General features: G+C 33.2%; 2 protein-coding genes across 2 annotated transcripts; one reads left to right on the top strand and one right to left on the bottom strand.

Annotated features, from left to right (window-relative positions):
* Positions 1-125: 125 nt before the first annotated feature.
* Positions 126-19,035, top strand: Dna2 (DNA replication helicase/nuclease 2). The gene is made up of 21 exons (XM_088267158.1): positions 126-405; positions 960-1,685; positions 2,372-2,526; positions 3,219-3,426; positions 4,335-4,595; positions 5,402-5,549; positions 6,535-6,682; positions 7,589-7,957; positions 8,279-8,464; positions 8,820-8,917; positions 10,190-10,331; positions 11,275-11,409; positions 12,046-12,212; positions 12,594-12,699; positions 12,965-13,103; positions 13,432-13,521; positions 13,627-13,730; positions 14,660-14,843; positions 15,331-15,534; positions 16,514-16,732; positions 17,571-19,035. The coding sequence occupies exons 1-21, from the start codon at positions 382-384 to the stop codon at positions 17,805-17,807; spliced, it is 4,050 nt and encodes a 1,349-aa protein (XP_088123284.1). The 5' UTR covers positions 126-381; the 3' UTR covers positions 17,808-19,035.
* A 1,294-nt stretch (positions 19,036-20,329) lies between these two features.
* Pfdn1 (prefoldin subunit 1) lies at positions 20,330-21,290 on the bottom strand. The gene has a single exon (XM_088267160.1). The coding sequence runs from the start codon at positions 21,200-21,202 to the stop codon at positions 20,828-20,830; it is 375 nt and encodes a 124-aa protein (XP_088123286.1). The 5' UTR covers positions 21,203-21,290; the 3' UTR covers positions 20,330-20,827.

The raw sequence follows: 21,290 nt of genomic DNA, 5'->3' as shown, positions 1-21,290 counted from the left end.
CAATAACGTTAAAGTAAGTTCCTACGTTTTTGAATTATATGGATACAAAAATAAGTATCCTACTGCATAACATACTATATTTAAAAAATACTTCGGTACGTTTTCGCGGCATTTTATTTTTATGTGTCAAATGACTGAAATGTCAAATTTTCCCGCTTCGCTTGTCAAAATATTTTAAATATCGAAATATTTAGACATTTTGCGCGAATTGTTAGTATTTCAAATATATTCAATTGACTTCCATGTTTAAACGACTCTGTTTTTATAATATTAGGTATACCTGGTGATGTTTTTGTTTTCACGAAGAAATAAAATATCCAATTGAATTGTTATAATATTTTTCTTTGCGTGCGTTTATGTGTTTTATGTTTTCATTTTAAAATGAAGAAGTCTACTTCTCTAAAGGTAAGCCATAGTGCAATGTTAAATAATTTATAATGCACAGTATTATGCCTTAATTTATTGCTAAGCACTCTCGCCCACCATACATGATGAGATTTTTAGTTCAGTTCTTAGTTGAGTAACGTAAAAGCAATTGTTTACAATATTTAATTAATGTGTTTCCATGAACCATCTCTTGAAAAGTAACACAAGTAAACTTACCTTTTATGTCAACAAGTTTGTAAGAATACATACTACTTTTTTTTTTAGTTATTTTGAGACAGTTATTAACAGCATTTATTGTTTTGAAATGTACCCTATAATATTTTATTTCTTTTGGCATCAATTACTATTTTTTCCATGTTAGCTAATTATTATAATTACATTCTCAATGTCCCAATACCCTCTTATAGCTTTGTTGAGTTTTTAATCATTCTAAATAAACTTTTGTCAAAATTACATAAATGGAGTTGGATATAAAAGCAAATGTATAGTTATTCTTCAGTTTGAGAGATACAACAGAGACGATTTGTATTTTATTGCAAAACCTAGATTGATATAAAATTTTGCTTTTTCAGTTAAAGAATATACCCAAATCTCAACCGATGATATCTTCTTTCTTTTCTAAACCCAAAGAAAAGCAAAAAAGTCCTTTGAATCCAGAGAAAAAAATATCCTCAAGCAATAAAATTGATATTGACTCTTCATCAAGTACAGCTTTTTCTGATAATGCTGTTAATGCTGATAAGGATGCTGTATCAAAAAATTATTCAGAAACTGATTGTAATATTGCAACTACTGATTTATCTGACAGCAAAAGGAAATTGTCACCAGAAAAGCTTGATATTGACATAGATAAAAGGTTTTCCAAGAAAAATAATGACGAAAGAAAGCAATTCTCTGCAATAAATAACAAAGTTTCTAATTTAATATTAATTAAGGGTAAACATTACAAAAGTGATGACCAATGCGTACCAGACGATTTTGAATCACCATCGAAAAAAACTAAACTTTCTTTTAAAGAGAAAAAGCAAAACTGTTCGAGATCAGAACTAAAATTAAATTCGCAAGATGTATTGCCAGGTAAAGAAATTAAAAGATTAACTAGTCAAATACCGAGATCTGAAAATGTTTCAAATTTAGTAAATAAACAAAAGACTGATGAAAAAGAATGCTACAAAGATGGTTTGAAGATTATCGCAAATGAAAATGCTGCAGTTTCAAAAGTAATAACGGAAGAATGTGAATATTATCTTGATGACTTGGATAGTTTTATTGACGACAAATGGGAGGATGAAGAAAATGTGAGTAGTTTTTTATTTGTTTCATGTTGTAAATTTTTTATGGAATTTAAAAATAATATTATGGTAATAAAATTAGTATTTTTCAAAAAATTTTGTGTTCTTTTTGCAATTTTTTTTATTATGTAAGTAATTTTCATAATACAATAAATACATATTTTTTTTGCCAACCAGAAATTCAAAAGTAAGCAAATCAACCTTGCAAATCAAGTAACATTAAATACCGCTGTAAATCTAAATAAAAAAGTGTATGGTGAATGTAATGTAAGACGAAGATAAATAAATTAATAAAGGGAATTTCGTACTTAAATTAATTACATAATTTATTTAAATATACATTTTATGTGTTTGTATATATTTTTCATTATTATGATAACGAATTTGTTAATCTTAAATTATTTATATTTATATGTTAACATTTAATTTGTTTATAATCAACAGAGAGATATCAATAAGTTAAGAAAATATTTTGATATTGTTCCATTTTAGGCAGTTGAGTCCAATCAATCCATATGGACTATTAAGTCCATTTGAAATATGCACTTGAAAATCACTGTTGCTTGTATGTTCACAAAACTTTTTTTTCAGTTACGTAGAAATTACTGAGTATTTATTATTTTTTACTGATAATAATTTGCAAGGCTGTTTGGAATTAGGATATATGGTTGTATAATTTAGTGTAATTTCAGGAAGAAAATGCATTCCAAAATGGTGACCTTGATTTGACTCAATGGCAAAGGTGCACGGTAATATCAGTTTCAATGGAAAGTCCCGCCAGGAAAATTGTTTCACTGAAGTCAACAGGCAGTGAACAAAAAGCGGATTGTATATTAGAAGGCTATTGGTACGTTTATTATCTATTAAGGGTGTGCTCTCAAATATACAAAGTCAGTACACGACCACTTTTAGAATACATATCGCTCACTCCTTTCAAGAACGTCATAAATAAAAAATTGTCAATTTTCAGTTGTGCATGTTTTCGGAATGCCCAGAAAATGTACTATATCCAAGCAAAAGATGCATATTTCTAACTTAATATTTACCCGCTATAGGGCAGAAAGTCTTATTTTTGCATTTTGAAGAAAAGGTATTGTTTAATTATTTTTTTAAATATACTATATATTTTTCAAATGGAGAAAAAACTTTCAGGTTTTACCTAAACAGACCTGTTGCACAGTAAAAAATTCAATAAGTGGCTTGATATTTATTTTAAATACATTCTATTATATTTTTAAACTTTAAAAACGTTCTCCTGAAAAATCAGGTTTTTTTGATTTATGACGTTCTTGAAAGGAGTGAGCGACATTGGTATTTTGAAATTTGGCAAATTAATATTTTTCATCAGTTTTTTTTAGCTCTTTACGTTTAACATGAAGTATCAAGTTTAATGACTGACCTATGCAATTAAACATACAGTTTTTCAAGAGTAAAATTTCATGACACTCCCATTCAGAACTTGAGGGGTTGTGTTGTGAAACAATTTCTCATCAAAATAAAGTTGTTATTATATTGTTATCTTTTCCCCAATAATCACAGGTTAGAATCTACAGTAAACCCGGGCGATATCGTCTCTGTTCTTGCTTCTCGAGGGCCTTCAGGATTTGTGATCAGCAGCTCCGAAGGTCTGCTGGTGGAGCAGCCTGATCTCCTGGTCTCGGGTACCGCTGTGGTGGGATCACTTTTCTGTCGAAGAAAGGCTGTTTTGCAGGACAGGTTTAAAGGAGTCGATGGTGGCAACAGGGCTGTGAGTGAATCCCTCCTTATTGTTTTGATTTACATTATTAAATCAACAGCTGATTGACTGATTATGCAGGTCCCTTTCAAGATATTTTTCTATCGTTAGTTTTATATATCCTCCAAAATTAAATATAAAAATGAGTTTTTTAACAGCTATGCATTATTGTGTAATATTCCTAAAACTTTTTGGGAGATGCATTTGTAGCTATAGCACTTCAAATGCTTCTTCTAAAAAACATCATACATTTTGAGCTGTGATGTTGTTTTTACAAACGAGCAATGTATGCCTACGTGCGTGTTCACAATTGTAAACACATACATGCATTTGTGTTTTGGGTTTACATAAAATAAATAATACATATAGCCTCAATAAATTCTTAAATATAAATTCCTTAATATGTATTATAATCAAACAAAGCGAAATTTATTTTAAGGAAGTAAATGATATTTCATCAAAAAATTTATTTTATAATTAATTTACATCGTTTTTAACATACTGAATTTTGAATTACAAATGTCTGTTATTATAGACAATTTGAGTTACAAAAAAAATCATGACAAAAAAATGTTCCCGTGTGCATACAAAATATTATGTTATGGACAGGATTATGTCACCTACTTCACAAATAAATTTGAAAGATATTACCACAGAATATCTGGAACAGCTTCATAACAAGAAGCGAGAAAAGTAATTAAGTTCGTAACTCGGAAGATCCACTGGACATTTATTATCATACTTAACCCCTTGAACTGTCTATGTATACGTTACTTTAATATAAACTAGCTCTTGACAATATCTACCTTACGAGTTATTGCACATTTTTCTTCAGTCAGGTATTTTTTTCCAAAGGTGTTTAAAAGGTTAACAAAATTTCAAGATTTTTTATAATCACATATTTCTTTATTTTATTTTAGATGGTTATTGGTTCCCTTGTACACGAGCTATTCCAAGTTGCACTGTCTAAGAATCTGATTACACTTGAAGAAATAAAAGCCGAATGTCGATCCATGCTTAAGAGTCAGGAATGCGTTTACATGCTCTATGCGGCCGGCATGTCAAACGGTGACGCCATTGATGAAATGATGACGTTCACACCGCAAATTGCTAGATTCATAGAAAAATATGTAGTCAAGACTGGAAACCAAAAAAATAAGAATGTGGGGTATTTGAACAAGGTAAGTTAATACTTATTACCAACCCAATAGGTATTTTTTTTTTATCATGGGATATTGAAATTTTGAGATTTAAATACCATCATATTACAAATATTAGGCCCGAAATGTCTGATGCTAAACCTGGTTGACCTCATTGTTGATAAATCTTGGGATCATGCATGAGAAAGGCAAATGTGCAAACTGCTAAATACGAAGAGTAGTGTGGGATAATGACTACAGTAGTTTTGCATCATCTCAGCTGATGAATTTTATGTACTGTACTAATCATTTTCTGTTATGTGAATGTTAATGTAAGCAATTCTATGGTAATCTTCTAAATATTCAGTCAATGGTTATTTAACCACTTTACAGTCGAATTTTGGTGAGAAAATTCGCTGGTATAAGAAATTGTCACCAACAATTCCAAACAAAATTGCCTGAATACCGCTCGGGTCAGTCAATAAAAACAAATACATATATGTATTTGGCTCAGGCAAATTAATACCGAGAAGTCGGAATACCGTTTTCTCAAACAGCGCTCGGCTTCATCATTACAATGCAAACTCCTTGCTCCAGTCACACTCGGGCTACACTGGGAACTGGTTGATAGTCGACGAGCTTATTCTAACCTCTTAAAGAGACTTTAAGAGATTATACCCCAACAAAGCTCCACTTTTATACGATTTTCCCGAGCAGCACTCAGGCTCATCATTACAATGCAAACTCCTTGCCTGAGTCCCACTCGGGCTAAACGGGGAACTGGTTAGTAATCAATACAAAAGTTGGGAGTGTTTCATATTTTCTTAATTTTTATTTTGATTTTCTAGAGACCTCCTCCAGAGAAGACGGAATGGGACGGGACGATAGAGAGAATAGTCGACATAGAAGAAAACATCTGGTCACCTCACATCGGAGTGAAGGGAAAGATCGATGTTACTATGGAGGTGACGATACATGACAAGTATGATAAGAAAGGTACCTGCTTGGTGTTGCAAAAATTAACAGTTGGGTAAACACCTAATGGTGACTAGCATCGCGGGTTTGATTCTCGCCAATCACATTTTTTTAAATCATTTAAAGTTGAAAATATGTATGTATAAAAGAGCTAATTATAATTGGATACCAGAGGCAGGTAGATTAGAAGTTGATGGTATCATTGGCCTTGTCATCCATGATTACATGACTCATGATAGATAAATAAGTAACGAATAACTTGATAAACAAGTATTGTTAAATATGCTCTCGGCACGTGAAGGCCCAGTGAAAATACATTGTTATAAATTAAAAATTGTTAATATCGTAGTCGTACAGGAGAATGTGACCAACTACAAAAGGTAAAATGTTCAGGAGGGCCATTTAAGTCACTTTTGCTTGGCAACAAAATAAACATCAATGCAGTAAGTCATTTTTAAGAAGTCAATATATTATAATTCCAAGATTAAAATCGCTTTTGGATTTTTTCAGGACTATATTAAGCTAGTAAGATATGAATTAGTCAATAATCACGTTTTTGTAAAAAATACACTTGGTCACTTTCTCCTGTATGACTACGATATGTGCATGATGAAAAAATAATTTTAAAAAAAGTTATATATTTCTCATCATAAACACCCTATTGCTACTAATGAAACGCTTGGTATTGGATTGTAACAGTTTGTTAATGTTCCGTATTTTCTTTATTAATAATAATAATAATCATATCTTCTTCTTCTTCATGAGTTCTCTGTCTTCCACTGCCGGACATAGGCCTCTTCCCCTTCTTTTCATTTCCTCCGGTCGGTTGCTGCTTGCAGCCAGTTTTTACCCCCCCACAGTGAATATGTCGTCAGACCAATAATCATATAATTATTTCAATTTAAACAAATAATCAATCTTCTTATCTCACCAAATGTGCACATTAAAAATACCTGTTCAATTTATTCAACACAGTAAAAATATACATGGTTGTGCTTAATTGTAGTGCAAAGGTTGATGCCCCTGGAGTTGAAGACTGGTCGAGCGACCGTATCGGCAGAACACCGTGGTCAGGTGATCCTTTACACAATGATGATGGCTAACCTCGGAACTGCCATACAACCCCATGATGCGGGACTGCTTCTTTATCTACGGTGAGTTGTTTGTAATAATAATCCTCTAAATATTATTTTATTAATATTTTAAACATTTACTTTGTAGTCAGATATTTGAACAAAATATTTGTTATGTTAACACATTTCAGACGGGTATTTTTTACGCCTGCGGACCGCTGGCGACATTAGATAATTATGTACATATAGTTAAGACCTCAATAAAGAGATCGGCACACAATATTCACATTGAATAATTCTTTTTTTTCTGCCTTTGAAATGAGGCTGGCGCAGAAGGTAAAATTACTCTTCCCGTCTGGATATACTTTTCCCGACCTAATACATAACCTATTATTTATATTCAAAGCATTTACTTTGTGGTCAAACATTTTAATTGATATTAGTAATGTTAGTAAATAACCACTCACCGACTACTTCTGTCTACCGGTTTCGAGACGTACCCGTCTCTTCGTCAGGACATACACTACAATTTAACAATCATGCGAACAACACTACACCACACCCACTTAGTACTATTCACATACACTATCACTACACATGCAAAACATGCAGAGCGAGTTGTTAGTCCCACCATGCTTTTGGGAAACGTTTCCCAAAAGCATGGTGGGACTAACAACTAAGTACTAAAAGTACTAAGTGGGTGTGGTGTAGTGTTGTTCGCATGATTGTTAAATTGTAGTGTATGTCCTGACGAAGAGACGGGTACGTCTCGAAACCGGTAGACAGAAGTAGTCGGTGAGTGGTTATTTACTAACATTACTAATATCAATTAATATATAACCACTCACTGAGATTCTTGTCTACTGCTTTTGAGTGGATGTTGCCCTTACATAGTGGATGTTGGATAGACTAATAACGAATGTGATCAGTATTTTTTGTAGGTCTTAAATAATATAATAATAATTACATGTTCTTATGGTCTCACAGGGAATCTATTAGTATGCACGAAATATCTGCAGGACATTCTGAAAAACGCGATCTCATATTATTGAGAAATGAGCTAGCGGGATACCTCGCTAAGTGGGGGCAGGGACAAAAGAAGGCACATAAATCTGTAGAGTCAATCAAACAAAACAGTCCTACCATAAACGAAGTTGGTGCTGAAAATGTCAAACCTATAGCTGGCAATGACGAGAATGACTTTTTGTCTATGGATCTTGAGAAATATTTCATGGAGGATAATATGGAGGAGTCCGGCTCTGGTGACTTGCCGGTAATGGTATTGCCAGAACCAATAAACCATCACAGCGCATGCGGAAAGTGTCCATATCTCACGCTCTGCTCCATACATTTGAAGTAGGTACATTTTTATTGTATTTCCTATAAACTTATGCAGATATAGCTAAAGTTGGCAACACCGCTACAGCTATCAATGATAAATCCAATTTCTCTACATATAATTAAGGTGTACTGCGGATCCATTGTTGTTGGGTAGTGTACTGCATTAGATGAAAAGCATTGGCCACTTAATAGAATTTAACCTTTAATTTCATAATGTTTTAACAAACATAATATCTTTCATCAATTTCTCCAAGTTTAGGTGTTTACCTATGACTGAAATATAAAAGTTCTTAAATTACCCGTTTTATCTTAGTGTTTTTATTTGATTTATTTTAGTCATAGTAAGGAAAGCCTATCGGAAAAGCATCCTTTGATGAAATTACAGCACCAAGCGTTAGGGCACCTGACTGCAGCTCATCAGAAATACCTGCTGCACTGGACTGCTCTGCTCGCCTTGGAAGAGGCAGATCGCTTGGTGTTGAGTCCCCTCAAGGATATATGGACAGTTCCACCTAATGAAAGGTAAACTAAATTCTAAGAAACAAACATGGCAATCTTCAAACCAACTGAGAAAACCTTTATGCACGCAAAATCTTTTAAAATTATTTCACTCACTACAAACTGACAATATTTATAAGTTTAAATAATTAAGGTAATAGGCACAGATATTCCATAATGTGTAGATCAATGGAAACTTTCATAATAATTCGAAATATTCTAAGGACTTTATTTTTTTCTTCAAATATCCTCTGTTGAGATAACTATAAACAAACACATGCAAACACGTACACACGCACACATGGACACACGAAAACATGAAAATATGGGCTCACGCATACCCACACACATAAATAATATTTTTCTGTTATTTTTCCAGAGAAAAGAGAGGAAAATGTCTCGTAAACATGGTTATCGAGTCAGTACCAACTCCTCTTGGTGATCGTTTTGAGCATTCACTACGTAGAAAAACTAAAGGTAAATATATATAATAATAATAATAAGACCCTTATCCGCACTCCAATGGTGCATAGGGCACTGCGTCATATAAACGCAGTGTTATCTTGATCGTTTATACATGAAGGAAAGGTGATCAGCCCTCCGCTTCAAGTACCAGTCCAGGGTAATATTGAATAAATATTACAGTGAAAAAATCACTCATATTTATTCTTACCTCCCCTGGGAATCGAACTCGGGTCCTCCAGAATGGTAGCCGAGCGTGCTGACCACTACACAACGGAGACGGACATATATATGCACAGCAAAAGCTTGTTGTTTTCTTCTTGCCGATAGCAGAGAAGACCTGCAGGCGTTGGTGACAAAAGTGTATAATGTGTGCAAGGAAAGTGACTTATTGATGAATGTTAGCAAATCTAAGATTATGGTTTTTGAAAGAGAAGAATGCAGATCTGAATGTGAAATATTGGTAAACGGAGAGATTCTGGAACAGGTAGATGATTTCGTGTATTTGGGTAGTATGTTTTCTAGGGATGGAAAGATTGATAAAGATATAGAAAGGAGAGTGAATGCTGGGAACAAAGTGAACGGTGCACTGAAATCAGTTATAGCAAATAAAAACCTATCAGCGGAAGCTAAACTGGCAGTGCACAACGGAGTCCTGGTTCCAACTCTAATGTATGGAAGTGAAACATGGAGTTGGCAAAAGAAGGATGAAAGTAGACTGAATGCAGTCGAAATGCGATCTCTCAGAAGAATGTGTAACAAAACGATGTATGATAGATGTGCGAATAGTGAAATAAGGAAAGAATGCAAAGCTGAGATAAGCATTATCGATAAAATTAAGAAAGGTGTGTTGAGATGGTTTGGACATGTAGAACGAATGAGTGAGGAAAGAACGGTAAAACAAATTTATGAGGCGAATGTTAGCGGGAAAAGAAGCAGAGGAAGACCGAGAAAAACATGGCACGATCAGGTATGCCAAATACTTGAAAGTGGTCAGGTTAGGAGTCGTAACAATCGGCGGGTATGTATGAGGAGATGCATGACCGTGGAAGAGGCGAAGAATGTTTGCAAGGACAGAGTGGTGTGGCGCTCTATTCTCTCTGCCTACCCCTGCGGGGAAGCGGCGTGATGGTTAGTTAGTTAGTAAAAGCTTGTTGATTCCAACAATGTTGAATCAAATAATATTAATAACACTACTTTTTTACTAAATTTTCCTTAATTCAATATTTTGTCTGACAATTTTTTATGATAATATATATACTGAAGAATTGATAATTTGTGTCGTAGATGGAAACCAGTTTGAAGACCTCCAGCAATCACTTCTGCAAGCCGGTGAATACATGGTCGTCAGTACTAAAAGCAAGGTGGCCATAGCCCTCGGTACCATCACACATATAGACTGCCATCTTGTTACCTTACTTCTTGATCGGTATGAATTCATTTATTCAAATATATGTACGCAATACACAAATTCCTGCAAATTCATTGCATCATTTGTTTCTTGGACCAAAAACGATCTTGCATCAAACGTTTATATGTACAAAATAATTATTCTAGTTTTTATTTACGAATGATTTCTGCCTTTTAAAGATCTTTTTCAAAAATATTGTTCAAAATGTCTGATGTACCACAAATACCTTCTGAATTACAGAAGTTACATCTCTATTTTTTTTTATTGTGTATGTATAATATTTTAACAAATTACCCTTTTTATGCTGTGTTGTAAAATTATATTTGTCTATCAGTTCGTACAATTTGTTTTTTTTATCAAATAAAAAAAAAAAAACTTTTGTTCAACATTTTATTTGTAAATTTAAATTCTCAGATTAAAACATGTATGTGATTTACATATCGCTCACTCCTTTCAACAACGTCACATATCAAAAAACTTGATTTTTCATGAGATCGTTTTTAAAATTTAAGAATATTATAAAATGTATTAAAAATAAATATCAAGCCATTTATTTAACTTTTTACTGTGCAACTAATCTTTTTTGGTAAAACATGAAGGTTTTTTCTCCATTTGAAAAATATTTAGGATATTTAAAAAAATAGTTAAACAATACCTTTTCTTCAAAATGCAGAAATAACACTGCCCTGTAGTGGGTAAATATTAAGTTAAAAATATGCCGTTTTTGCTGGGATATAGTGCATTTTCTGGGCATTCCGAAAACATGCACAACTGAAAATTGACGATTTTTGATGTTTGACGTTGTTGAAAGGAGTGAGTGATATATATTCACATGATTTGATAATAAGTAATAAAATAATTAAGAAAAAAAACTCTTAAATGATCTTATTATAAATTCATTTCAATAGCTGTATTTTAAATATGACTACTTCCAACCATAATATGTTTATGTAAATTTCAGAGATCTGTCTAAAAGGAATGCTCCTTCCGCAGTATATTGTTTAGATTTGTATGAATCTCAATCTTTTGTGATCTACAACTTGACGAATCTGGGAATACTAATGGACGACACGGTGATATCAGCTAACTTGAGAAGGTATCTTCGCATTTACGCTTGAATGAAAAGATATGCAGTGCCAGCTCGCTAATGTGAATGTTCCGTAATCTGAATAATTTTGCGACTCTAATGTCGGCAAGCAGTTGAGGCCAGTTTTAAAAATTCCTCCTGAAGCCATAAAAGCTTTCAACACAGCCATCAACTGGGCTGAAGAAATCATGTAAAACACTGAGGAATTGATGGTTTTTGGACGAATGTGTGATTCAACCCTTGAACACTAGTTAAGTTTGTTGGTTCAAAAGAAAATATCTGATTTTTTCAGGCTAAAATAAAAAAAAAACTGTTACATTTTTAAATTATTCACGTAGTACCTAAATAAAAATCTAAAATAAAGAAAATTTTCATAAATCGTAATTTCCTTTTTTTCTCAAAACACTTGAACTACTGCACAATTTATGTTCAGATTAGTGAGCTGGCGCTGTATATCCATTTTTTCCAAAAAACAGTTTGTTTGTTCTTACTTTGCTTATAGATTTTTAAAAAAGATGAATGTTTTAATATTAAAAACATAGTTTTTTTTTATTTATGTATTACTTTTTTTATTTATTTATTACTTTTTTTAAACTAAAATGAATTAATGCTTCACAATTTTTAAAATTAGTAATATTTTTTCAGTATTGTGATAGACAAACAGGACGCCACTTTTGAAGAGAAGATCTCTAGAAAGGTATATGAAAAGGGAAAAGAAATTCTTCAAAGATTGAATCCTGTTCAACAAAGAGCCGTACTCAAAGCTTTAGCTACTAAGAATTATATTCTCATACGTGGAATGCCTGGCACTGGTAAGATTCTACATAGTATAAAATTCATCCTTTAAAACATTCGAGCTAATAAGATCTCAAATCTCAATTTCTCTCGACTATTTGAACCCTACTGATTCAGTTTGAGCCATAGGAATATTCTTCATATTATAGATAACTGTTTTAATAATTTTCAAGAAAAGTATTTTTTTGTGCTGTTTATGATATGATTGATACGTTAATCTTAAACAGAATATATATCTGCATGACAATAGAGTAACTTGAGCAACAACAAAAAAAAATTGATTTTGTGGCATCCTGGAAATTTTGATTTTGTGGCACAATATGGATTTGTCAACATTTTTATCTTTCCCTTCTTTTGAGCCCCAATTTCAGCTCCTGTATTCGTATTTTTGTTTCTAGGTAAAACACAAACTATAGTGGCACTTGTGGAAGTGCTTGTAAGCCTTGGAAAATCAGTTCTAATCACCAGCCAGACTCATTCTGCTGTCGACAACGTCCTTGTGAGGTATAAAACACACACATCTACATATAATATATATCTGGAAAATTGTCTTACCATTCCCAGAGTTATGAGGAACTGTTTTAAGCCGAGTATCTGCTACATAGCACTGCGCATCTGTAACTTGTCCAATAGAGATGGTAGCTTGTGCCAACTTTAAAAATATGCATTTTGTAGTTTTCTGCAGTGCGTTCCCCAACAGATTCAATGCAAATGGATCGTTGTTGACTGGACACATGCTCAAAGCACATTTTACGTTTAATATTTCCAGACTCTTACCGAGTGGGGTGAGCATGCTTCGTCTGGGCTCTTCCAGCAGAGTCCATCCCCAACTGCAGCCGTACTGCGAAATAACCCTTACAAAGGACTGCCATACCCCTGAAGAGCTTAATCAGGTCTACTCTAAGGCTGTAAGTATATTGGATTCATTTGAAATGGTTAATTTTAACTATTAAACAAATCACTTGAATGTAAAAAATAATAAAGTAAACTGTAAAAAAATATTTCTTTCTTAAATTTAAAAATGTTAGACGAGTATTTAAACTTCTGTGTTATGTAATATGATACGTAAACAAAACAATGAACCCTCATGAAGTCTGTCTATTCTATTGTCCCTCCATGTATTTCCATAAAATGACAAAACATAAAACAATACTACAAAATAATTCAAAGGAATCTCTTAATTAAAACTTGTTCATTATTCTAAATATTAAGTGTGTTTTTTTTTTACAATTTTAGTCTGTAGTCGGGGTAACATGCTTGGGTTCTGGACATTCGCTTTTCACCAAGAAAACATTTGATATCTGCATTGTGGATGAAAGCACACAGGTAAGCCTTTTTTTTCATATATATTCATAATTATTCATAATTTACATTTATTCATAATTTACATTTTAAGTGAAATATTCTATCAACCTTTAATTATTTTTTTAGGTTCTTCAATGTTCTGTTCTTCGGCCACTGTTTGCAGCCCACAAATTCATCCTGGTCGGGGACCCTGACCAACTACCTCCTATAGTGAGAAGCAACAGTGCCAAGCAAGTGTTTGCATTTCATTATTGTGTCTAACGTAGTATGGAAATCTGTGATTGGAGGCTGCATCTTTGAGACAAAAATACACATCTAATTTTTCCATTATTCACAAAATATAAAATCTTGGTCTAAGCTAGTGATTTTTTTCCTGAATGTACTTTAGGTAAAAAATATATCCATAAAGTATTTTGACTTGAATTCCAATTATAATTATGTATATGAAAAGGGCATAGAAAGAAATTTTTACGAAAACATCATTTATAAAAACAATTAATATAGATTATCTGTTTTTATTTATTGCTTTTGTTATTTTGCAATAAAAAATATAAAATCCTTTTAAAACATCACAACATCAGTTTATATAAACTGGAAAATTATTGATTTTGAATTGAATTGTGCTTATTCCAAATTAACAATATTTTTACAGTTTTATTTCTATAAAAAAAATCACATTCTCTATAATATGGCATATTCAATCTATTCTAAGACAAAACTCGAGGTTTGAGGCCAACCTTGCACAAGTTCTTATTCTGATTGGGGGTAAGTGCCTGTCAAGACTCTTGATGTCACTGCAATCTGTATAGCTCTATTGTGACGGATCCTCAAGGTAGATCACACCCTCTATTTCAAAGTCTTTGGTCACTAAGTCATAGGAGAGCCCCCTCACATCCTCAGATTTGGCCAAGTGTCTTTCACAAGTGTCCTTGGGTAATACAGACCCACACGTTTGTTGTGTTTTTTGCCAGAGTAGTTTACTTTGTATTTAGTGCCTATAATCCGAGTTCTAGGCTTCTAAAGGTTCCAGGCCTATCGGAGTTGTTTCTGCTCCTAGTCTCATTATCATCAATGCCTGCACATAACTATCTGCGTCACCTAGCTGTTAGTTTATCAATGAATATTAATCAAATAAATATTTGCAATTTCTTGCTTTCAGGGCTTTAGGTTTTGATGAGAGCTTGTTTAGGCGCTTGGACAACTCCCGTTCGACCTTTTCTCTCTGCCTGCAGTATCGGATGAACAAACCCATCATGGAATTAGCTAATATCCTCACTTACAAAGGAGAATTGAAGGCTGCCAATTCCAACATAGAACTTGATACTATCAATGCTGATAAAGAGGTACATTATCCCTCATTTCTTTGCAAATTTATGTGTTATAAATGTAGTACCAAATGTCTAGTGATTGTTTGCATAAATTTATTTAAAGAATATAAAACTCTACGCATTTACAGGGCCAATGAGAGGTCTTGATTATATGTATTTATTTAACTTTGGACCGTGAACAGTATTTTGTTTTGTTTTTAATGAAAGTGGGTAACATTTGACAGCTGAATATTGATGGATACAGCGTATTCCAATAGCATGACAAAAACATTCTATTTATCTTCATATATTTAGGAGTAAAATGCGTTAGTAGATATCGCTCATATTTCAGATATGGCTCTTATTTTGTGCCCGCGGCTGTTTGGACATACTTAAGACTTTGAATAACAGTTGTATTAGATTACAATTATTATTATTTTCTTTTATATGATGTTGAAATAGATCTTGTAAAATTTTCACTGAATACATTTGTCAGAAAATGCATCAAATCTTTATCTTTCAGGTGTTGAGCGTTAGTGAACCGACAAATGCGTGGTTAAAGCAGTGCGTATCCAAGTCTTTGGATGACTCTATTATCTTTCTGGATACTGGCAACACTCAGGATATGTGTACCAAGTATAACACAGATGGCCACTGCAAAATGGACAAGTGTTCCAATATCTACGAAGCCGCTCTAGTCATGAACATCATCAACACTCTTCTTTTGGTAAAAAAAAACATTTAGATTTTAATCCAAAATTATATTGTTTTGATTTTATGTTGTGTTTGTATGCTAGTACTAATCTCCTGTACTAATACAACTCCGCCTCCATAGTGTAGTCGTTAGTGCATTGTGCTACTGTACCGGAGTTCCTGGATTCAATTCCCAGACGGGTCAATATAATTAGCGATATTATTTATTAAATAATAATTAATTAGCGATTTTTGGCTCTAATATTTTTTTAACACACTTCGGACAAGAAAGATATTTCTACCTTCTGCGCCGGCCTCTTTTAAAATTTTGAAAAGAAGGAATTACATATTCAATGTTTTCATATGAATATTATGTACCAATCTCTTTGTTTAGGTCTTAACTATATGTACACAATTGCAATGTAGCAGACGCAAAAAAAAAAAAAACAATCCGAAATGTGTTAATATCACCCTGGAATATGAATGAGATATTTATTTTATCAATCAATTTTCATTTTTTCATACTTTAAGAAAGATATTATGAATTTATGACAACTGAAGTGTGAAACAAATAATTTAGACTACAAATTTTGTAAATAATAAGAGAATGCTACGTTGATAAAGACTCGCGTTTCTGTACTTGTCCTTTTTCTTTTTCACTTGTCACACAATGCAAATTGTCGACTAATAAATATTAAAACGTGTTCAGCTAATTTACAGTATAATATGCAAGCGTCTACTGGTTCCCTATGCTACGTATTAACACAGTACTCGTGGCGCATGTATGTAGACTGTCTTTGAATCATGCGACGGAGAGAGTAAAAAAATGAGTCTCCCACTATTTCCTTTCAACTGCCCATTGAATTCAGAGAAGGGGAAGGGTTTTACTTTTTCGTCCAGGACAATTTGCTCTGCCACGGCTAAAAAAGATGCACTTCAAAAAAAAATCTTGATAATATAATGAATATCAATATGTATTTATAATTAATAATATTTAAATTGTTTTTTTTAAGATGGGGATTTTAAACAAGGACATTGGTGTGATAGCTCCATACAGAGACCAAGTAGCCCTTTTGAAGAAATTGTGCCTGGAAAATGAGAAGGAGAACAATCAGTATGGAGATATTGAAGTCAACACGGTAGACCAGTACCAAGGAAGGGATAAAAGTGTTATTATTTACTCCTGTTCAAGGAGTAAAAATCAACAAAACAATGATATGCAAAGGTCTACTGTAAGTAAATAATTCATTCATAAAACTTATTCATTCCCTTAATCGACCATTTTCATAAAACGAATGTATATGAATAAAAATTTTATAGATTTTTAAAAAAAGGGATAACCCGCAAAGTTTCTACCTTTTAGAGGCTTGTCTGCAGGTAGGATAGTATGTATAGGGATGGTAAATGTGAAAAAAAAATCACAAACTCCCAGACCAATTGAAAATGAATCTTTCTTGAATTCATTTTGCAAGTGGCAGGAATCGAACCCATGATGCCAGTTTCGCAGTCAAGCGTCTAAAAAAACGATAATGTATCTTGTCCGCCTCCGTAGTGTAGTGGTTAGCGCGCTAGGCTACCATGCTGGAGGTCCCGGGTTCGGTTCCCGAGAGGGTCAAAATAAATATTAGTGATTTTTCAGTCTAATATTTATTTAATATGACCCTGGACTGGTACCTGAAGCGGAAGGCTGATCACCTTTCCTTCATGTATTTAACAATCGAGATTACACTGCTGCCATATGATGCAGTGCCCTATGCACCATTGGGGTGCTGATAAGGGTTAGAAGAAAGAATATTTATTTAATATCACCCTGGTTTGGTACCTGAAGCATGGTAATTGCTTCTCTTACGTACATGTAGTCAACATTCAAGACAACACTTTGTTGATATTATTCAGTGCTCTATTTGCCATTGGGTAAGATAAGATGTGTGGATAAGGGTAACGAGAAGAAATGTCAGTATTTGAATTTCTCGATTTAACTGAAATAAATTAGTAAATTTGTATTGGCCATGATACCTAATCGTTAAACCTATCTTAAGAGTTTTACTTATATTTAATTTCTTTTTGCAGGAGAATGAAATTCTAAATGACCACCGGCGTCTGACAGTGGCGATCACGAGAGCCAAACACAAACTTATCGTGATTGGTGATGCGTCCACTCTTAAGTCTTACGCTACGTTTAGGACATTAATCGATGCGCTTACGCCTGACAAAGGGAATAGTCCCGTCGGGCATATCATTCCACTCCAAGACTTGGGGAAACGAGGACAATTCGATTGGGAAAGTGTCATGAGTGTTGTTAGGTGATATTCAGTATGAGAAAAATAATTGGATATACATTTTTTTTGACATCTTAACTTTTAGACAAAGAAGAATATGAAAGTCTGGGCATTTACAGGGCTTATTTATAGTTATCCATTTTTAATTTAAGTTTTACTTTGTAAATACCACTATTTCTTCAAATCTACTGTGACTCGTGTACCGATGCATTCCGCATCATTTTCAAACACCGTATGTGAATCTAATTCCAAATTTTTGAGTTGGATCCTTGGGACGTTGGAGGTATCAATTAATGAATCTTATAGTTATCATAGGCTGGTTAAGTGATACATTTACACATAAGTAACATTCACCATTCTACCCATGATTGGCAACCACACTACTCAAATTTATGGAAGCCATAGTTATATATGATCCATCTCATGACATTCCGTGATTGAGTTCACAATGTTAAAATGTAAAATAACTCCTAAGTGAAGAAACCCATATTTGTGAACAAGTATTTCGACACACTCAAAACGTTGTGGATATACATATATCGTTTAAATTTATAATGTCTGTAGAATCGTAGTGCATAGGTAGGTTAATATTTATTTGATCAACCACTCTCAATTGATTGGCATACTTGGCTTTTGACTATTACATCTGGTTTTTTTTTTAGTAAAATGGTAATTTCGTTTGTATGAGACTCTCCCCTCATGTTGAAATATGTAGTGTACATTTAAATCTAGCTCTCGGATTCGTGGTGACTGTTAAATAAAAAGCAGCATGTTGAATGTATATAAATGTAGGACTGCATAGATAGATCTTTACGGTTCGTACTTCACACATTTGGCCATATTGCGAACCCCTGATTTTTTTATATTTACTCGGGAGCTGTTTAGATGTGGTAGGCAAAAAATATCTTCACATTTGTAATCAGCACCCCCAAATTAGGTACGCTATTAAATAAATTCTGTAGAAATCACTAGTCCTTGCATTATCAATAATAATAAAATAATGGGTAATCACTTTTTTGATAAAAAGGTTTTTTTTTATATGATACTGACAAAACGTTATATCTCATTACAAATGAGCATAAACAACTCATCTACCCTTTATATGAATTATATACAATTATACATAGGAGGTGGATAATGCTCATCCAAGAAACATCTAAATAAATACAATTTCTTTTTCTTTAACTCCTATCGTCACCCAGGTGGTGCATAGGGTACCGTTATTGTTTGTACAAAATAAATCTGATTTGAAATTATTTGAATTTTTTTTATTATTTTACTCTTCTTTTACTTTTCAAGTTATATGAATTCTGTGATCTTTTGTTGTCTCAAGAATGTCGGTGCATGATAAGTACATAATATTAAAAGGTTTACTAGATCCTAGTCCACTTTTCAACTCCATGAAAGCGTCTGGAGTTTCCTTGCATTTCCAATTCTGTTCAGTTCAGTTTAGTTGCGTTCCAGTTTATAATTTAATGAAACATCAATATTGTGAAATATTATAATTTCATTCAATTCAAATATTATACCGAAATAAAAACCAAAATAATATTTGTAGTGTTTTGGCTGTGCCTGCTATATTCTGTCCGGATTGTGGTGTGCAACCCAGATTGTAGTACGCGACCTATGATAGGAAGGCATCCGGCACGATCTGTGCCTGCCATACTATGGGCTCTACCACACAACTAGTTGTGTGGTAGAACGTATGGATCTAGATCCATACGTTCAGTGTGGCTGACACAGGATGTAGATTTTGCATGCGTTGCATCTGTGTACCGCATAATCTCTGATTTGTTTATATGGCAAACAACTTTGAGTTAGTATTATGTAAGAATAACACCCTATAAATAGATTCTTCTTCTTCATGAGCCCTCTGACCTCCACTCCTGGATATAGGCCTCTTCCCCTTCTTTTCATTTCTTCCGGTTGGTTGCTGCTTGCGGCCAGTTTTTTCCCCCTATGGCGACTATGTCGTTGGATCATATCTTTAGTCCATGACACTAACCACGTGACCACAACCTGACACATCGCCTTATAACCTTTAAAAAATGCCTGTAACATTTCGAACTATTCATAAACTCATAAAAATCCTTCAATACATTCTTTTTGTCACTCTCCTTCGCGACTCTTCATGTTTCTTTTGCCTTTCTCAAGCTTCCATTGTGAAATTACTATGTAATAATCTACTTTTGTTGTCAATATTAACTGTTTTTTCTTCTTCATATCGATGTACAATTACAATATGAACAAGTACAATTACTATCCGTCTATTTATCAAACAGGTAATGTAAAGTATGACGATGTACATCTACATACTGCTGTTTACCTTTGAGTATCAAGGAGGCTCTCGGTTCGACCCCCACTCCTACAACTTGATTACTTTTTTTAGATGAGCTGCTAAGGGTTGAAAATAGTATTGAATTGAAATATTTGTTCACATCATACAACACAAATACTTTTTGAATACTTAACAGATTTAGTCTGAATTTGCTAGAAAAAAACACATTTATGAAAGATTTCTACAAATTACCAGTTAGTCTATGGAAATAGGTCATTGACAAAATAATTCATGTGTTTATTATATTTTATTTGAAAAATTAGATGTACATAAGTAGATACTAAAAGTATGTTATTACAGAATGGTAAAACATTATTAAATTTTTTGGGCAGACAGTGAGAAGTTAAATAAAAACTAAATATGTGGGAAGAAATCCCACATATTTAGAGAAATGCAAGTAGAAGATTGTCGAGTGAGATAACTATGTGGTTTTAACCATTATTTCACACTACACTTTTATTATATTATAAACATTTAAACAGATGGTTTTTGCAAGGTTGTGACCGCTACTCGGATATTTAGTAAAATAAATATATTTCAGTATTATTTCTGTAAAATAATCGAACAGGCAATTTTTTTCAATAATAAAAAAAAAACTAGTGGCATGTTTTTGCTTATTATGTTTGTATAAAAAAAAACAAATATTAGAAAGCTAAAGCATAAATAAAGTTATGAGCATGGTAATATCGAATAATTTATATAAATAGATATTATGTAGGCTGATCTTTTCGGAGTTGGACCATTTCTCTGAGATTGTCTTCGCTTTCTTTGAGGTTGCGTTCCAGATAAGTTTTGCTGTTCTCCAAATCAGTAATTTTTTTCTCTGCCACTGTTTGTCTCGTTTTCAAATTGGCCTTGACTTCGGGTAGGTCAGTTAGAACAAACATTCTGCCGACGGATTCGTAAGTCTTGGTAGATGGTTTCAAGGAGTTGATCTCTTGCTGTGTAATTTCAACGTGCATTCGTACTCTGTTAAGTCCCTGCATTTGGGCGTCAATAAGCTGGATTTTCTGGCTCGTTTCCACCATTTTCGCCTGAAGTTGAACAAATGCTTTCCGGAGTTCAAGATCTACAGTTTTAGCCATTATGATGGGTTAAGAAATATACTTTAGCGATAAATTAATACACAGGTGCAAGCCGAACTGTCAAAATTTGAAGACAAGATTTAACCTC

Source organism: Brachycentrus maculatus, unplaced genomic scaffold (genome assembly GCF_059751285.1).
Source record: "Brachycentrus maculatus isolate JH-2025_06_01 unplaced genomic scaffold, ASM5975128v1 h1tg000285l, whole genome shotgun sequence".
Taxonomy (NCBI): Eukaryota; Metazoa; Arthropoda; class Insecta; order Trichoptera; family Brachycentridae; genus Brachycentrus; species Brachycentrus maculatus.
This window is presented reverse-complemented; position numbering and strand designations above follow the sequence as displayed.

Coding starts and splice junctions, on each gene's coding strand:
- Dna2 (XM_088267158.1), top strand. CDS start 382: ATGAAGAAGTCTACTTCTCTAAAG. Junction 1,686..2,371: donor AATGGGAGGATGAAGAAAAT/GTGAGTAGTTTT, acceptor GTGTAATTTCAG/GAAGAAAATGCATTCCAAAA. Junction 11,410..12,045: donor ATATCAGCTAACTTGAGAAG/GTATCTTCGCAT, acceptor ATATTTTTTCAG/TATTGTGATAGACAAACAGG.
- Pfdn1 (XM_088267160.1), bottom strand. CDS start 21,202: ATGGCTAAAACTGTAGATCTTGAACTCCGGAAAGCATTTGTTCAACTT.